This window comes from Macrotis lagotis, chromosome 1, assembly GCF_037893015.1.
Source record: "Macrotis lagotis isolate mMagLag1 chromosome 1, bilby.v1.9.chrom.fasta, whole genome shotgun sequence".
Lineage (NCBI taxonomy): Eukaryota > Metazoa > Chordata > Mammalia > Peramelemorphia > Peramelidae > Macrotis > Macrotis lagotis.
In genome coordinates, this window is record NC_133658.1 from 322,130,908 (window position 1) to 322,135,484 (window position 4,577).

General features: G+C 37.6%; 1 protein-coding gene across 1 annotated transcript; it reads left to right on the forward strand.

The window, feature by feature from the left end:
* Nucleotides 1–3,311: 3,311 nt before the first annotated feature.
* LOC141517375 (olfactory receptor 10A4-like) lies at nucleotides 3,312–4,259 on the forward strand. The gene has a single exon (XM_074228338.1). The coding sequence runs from the start codon at nucleotides 3,312–3,314 to the stop codon at nucleotides 4,257–4,259; it is 948 nt and encodes a 315-aa protein (XP_074084439.1).
* The last annotated feature ends 318 nt before the right edge of the window (nucleotides 4,260–4,577 follow it).

The following is a 4,577-nucleotide window of genomic DNA, read 5'->3' on the forward strand; positions in this document are numbered from 1 at the left end:
TTAGACAATCATGTATAGGTTATATATGTGCAAATATGTAAAACATTTCTGTATCAGTCATTTTGTACAAGAACACTTGATAAAAATAAAGCAAGAGAGTGAAAAATGGTATGCTCTAGCCTATATTCAATCAATATAAGTTCTTTCTCTGGAGGCAGATAGCATGCTTCATCATTAGTCCTTTGGAAGAATGGCTAAGTCATTATCCATGATTATTCTCTGAACAATATTGCTGTTGAGTACAATGTTCTCCAGGTTCTATTCACTTCACTCTACAATAGTTCATGTTAAGTTTTTCCAGGTTTTTTTCTGAAATCATCCTATTTGTCATTTTTATAGTACAATAATCATCCATTACAATCATATACCACAACTTCTTTAGCCATTCCTCAGTTGATGAGCATCCCTTTGATTTTTAATTCTTGTCAATAGACAAAAAGAGTTACTATAAATAATTTTGTACAACTAGAATGTTTTCCAATTTTTGGATGTCTTTAGACCTGCCTTTGAACATAGTTTCAAATTGCCATCCAAAACTGGATCAGTTCACAACTCTACTAATGGTGCATTAATGTCGCAATTTTCCCACATCCATTACAACATCCAACATTTTCCTATTTTGTCATAATAGCCAATCTGATAGATGTGATGTTATGAACTGAGCTGAAAGAGGGAAGGACACAAAAGATGACTGAGATTCTGAGCCCTCTCTAAGGGGAAGCTATGGAAGGAGTTCTGCTCTCTAATCCTCCCGTCAAGTATATGTGAGTATTAATCTTTAGTATCCCCTTAGCATTCTCAAAAAATCAACAATAACAGCCATCTCTTGACCAGGTAAGATCATTGGAAGACAATGGTGTCTGTGAAATTTGGGTTGCATTTAAAGAGCAATGTATTGTTCAATATATTATAAGGGGTTTGGTCTAGAGAAGATTTTCCCAATCATCAATCAATTTTGACTGTAGCAGCCCTATTCAAATTCTAGCTTTAGTAAGTAATCAAAAAGGTCTTTAACCTTCACTAGTTTTCATAATGCAAACAATACTGCTAAACACTAAATACTATGGCAAATGCTTGTTGGTGTAATGACTTTTCATGACCAAAGACCCTTTTTAAATGCATAAAGTTTAAAAACTGATTCCTTTTTCTCCCTATATCCATCTCCCAAACTCCTTGCTATGAACATCTTACAACATAAATTGTGACTGTAAGGGGTAAAACATGAATCCACGGTTAAGTTTGTTCAACCAAAAGCATTTCAAGAACCTCTATCTACCCATTGTGTCAAAGACAGAGAAGGGAAAGATGAAAGAAAGGAGATACTTTGACCCAACACAGAGGGCAACATCGAGGGGAGCTTGGAGGAGGAATCATAGAGTGGGAAGAAGCTAAGGCAGCCTTCATAACACTAAGAATCAATGTTTCTATCTTGGTAAAAGCTGCAATTATGCAAGTTACATAAATAACAGGGAACCATAGACATTTTTGATATAAAAAATAGCTGTTATTTGACCTTAAAATTTGTCCCTGTTGAACCTCATGTAATCAGATCACATTGCTAAAGCATTTCTCAGGGGTACCATATTTCAAGAAGATTGATAACAATGTGGAATGAAGGTATGGAGCTTTTAGGATCATAGATTTAAAGTTGAAAGAGACCTCAGAAGTTGTCTAATCAATTCTGCTTATTTTATAGATGAGGAAACTGAGACCCAAAAAATGTGTGTGATTTGGTCATAGTCCCTCCTCTGACTTCAAAATAGTAGTCTATCCACTGAACTACAGCACCTCAGATAAGGAGTCTTTAACTATTGGCTAGGATCAAAGATTTTCATTGAATTTAGCTTCAATCTTTGAGAAATAGAGTCAATAGATAGTAAAGACAAAAAAATCTTGATTAATGGTTAAGGGTAGGAGTTAAAAATAAGGTTGCTGCTGCCAACATACTCAATATAAATATAAAGACAAACTGAAAAAATGAGGATATTTAATTTGCAACAGAAAAATTTGAAAGACCATGGTAACTCTCTTGAGTATTTAATGAGCTCTCCTTCTGGAAAGACTTGCTTTGTCCATCCCCAGATGACAAAATTAAGACTAACAGATGGAAGTTACAAAAAAGCTTAGAAGAGATGAAGGAAAGAGGAAAGAGAAAATAAATGTTTATTAATTTAAAATAAAAGAACTTCTGAGCATAATTTGCCAAAGGTTAAATAGCAACTTGTTGGGGACACTGAAGATTAGATAATATGTCCATTCTGGGAAGTTTTAAGTCCATAATTGACTAAACTATATTGATCTGATTATTTTTTACTTGATCTGGAATTTAGCTTTTACTGTATTTCTTGGAATACTGTAGCTATGTAAATATAACTGTATATCCAATGTGTAAATAACAATATTTATTAATTGATTCTTATATAGACTCATAGGTATAAGAAACTTTAATGAAGGAAAAACAACCCCCTCAAAAAAAGTACATCAAAGGAAATTAAGACTCATGCTTCAGACAAAAGAGATCTCCCCCTAGTGCTAGAACTAACAGGAACTAGCCTGATCTGAGTAATATCTAATCCCTTGCCTGTGTCACAGATTCCCTCCTGTGGCTGATGGCACCTTCTTTGATGTTAAGAGACTCAGGTGAAGAACTCTGGGATCCTATTCTTATTCTCTGTGTGCCTCCCTTTAAGCTATGAGCTCCTTGAGGTCTGAATTTTTATTTTCATTAAAGAATTTCCAAGTAGGAAGAATTGTACCTTCTCCTTCCTTTCTACTCCCATGGTATCCAGCCTAGGACACGGATCACAGGGAGGATTTGGTACATGTTGTGGATGGATTAGCTGGTAAAGAAATATAGACTTGATTACAATGTTTCCCAATTTTCATTTTGCAGTTAAGAATACCCTGCCTGATTTCAACAGCTTTTCACTGTTGAAGAGCTTTGTAGGATTTTGCTTCATCTCTTAGAAAACTGACAAAGGAGTGAGGGAAGAAGGATATGATGATGAAACAACTTTTGTGATAAATCCCTGCAGAGAAGCCAGATCGTGAAGAACTTGCAGGGTTCAAGGTGAGTTATGTGACTTTTTTATTCTGCCTATGGGATGTGGAACAGTCAAAAGTCTACCTTTTGAGAGATGCCAGTACTTGGATCTTCAGAAACTTGAGGAGAGAGTGGGGAGATTCATTTGAAGGAATTTTTTAATGACAGAATGGAGGCATAGACAGTGAATGATAAATTCTCTGTCCCCTTGGAGCTGAAAAGAATCCTTTCATCTCCCTAAAACATTCTACAAGCTCTGGACAAGAGAATGGTTTGGGGAAATTGGACAATAGTCAATGAATTTGTCCTTGTGAGCTTCTCTGCCCTGCCCCTTGAGCTACAGATTCTGCTGTTCCTGTTGTTTCTGATCATTTATTTTATCACTTTTATGGGCAATGTCCTTATCATCCTGGTTACTACAGCTGATTCTGCCCTGCAGAGCCCCATGTACTTCTTCCTCAAGAACTTGTCCTTCCTGGAAATTAGTTTCAACATGGTCATTGTACCCAAGATGCTAAGTACTCTGCTGACCAAAGATACAAGTATCTCCTTTCTTGGCTGTGCAACTCAAATGTATTTTTTCTTCTTCTTTGGGGCTGCTGAGTGCTGTCTCCTCGCTACCATGGCCTATGACCGTTACGTGGCTATCTGTGACCCTTTGCGTTACCCAGTCCTCATGGACCAGAAAGCCTGTGTCCAACTGGCTGCTGCCTCTTGGTTCTCTGGGTTTCCTGTGGCCACAGTACAAACAACATGGATTTTCAGTTTTCCATTTTGTGGTCCAAACAGAGTGAATCACTTTTTCTGTGACAGTCCTCCTGTAATTGCATTGGTCTGTGCTGACACTGCCCTGTTTGAGATGGAGGCACTGACAGCCACAGTCTTATTTATCCTCTTTCCTTTCCTGCTGATTCTGGCATCCTATGTGCGAATCCTCTCCACCATCTTCAGGATGCCCTCAGCAGAGGGCAAGCACAAGGCTTTCTCTACTTGCTCTTCCCACCTGGTTGTTGTCTCCCTCTTTTATAGCACTGCCATTCTGACCTATTTCCGGCCCCGATCCAACACTTCACCTGAAAATAAGAAATTACTCTCACTGTTCTACACAGTGGTGACTCCCATGTTGAACCCTATAATCTACAGCCTAAGGAACAATGAAGTGAAAGCTGCACTTCAACGGACCCTGCAAAAGGCCCTCAGCTTCCAGAAATTATGATTAATTTGCTGGAAATAGGATTGAGTAGGAATAATTTAAAGAACAGAAGAAAAAAGTCAACATGATAAAGGAGAATTTGGAGTCAAGAAGACCTAGGTTCAAATCCTATCCCTAAAATGGGGATACTAATACCTGTAGTACCTGTCACCCAGGGTTGCTGTGAGGCTCAAATGAGATAATGCATGTAAAATACTTACTGACCTAAAATAGAAGGTCAGTGTTAGAAATACAATTAAAACAACTCTATATTTCACTTTAAATTGGAAAAGATGATAAATTCTGAGGTGGCTAAGTGGTGCAGTGGATAGAGTACCGGCC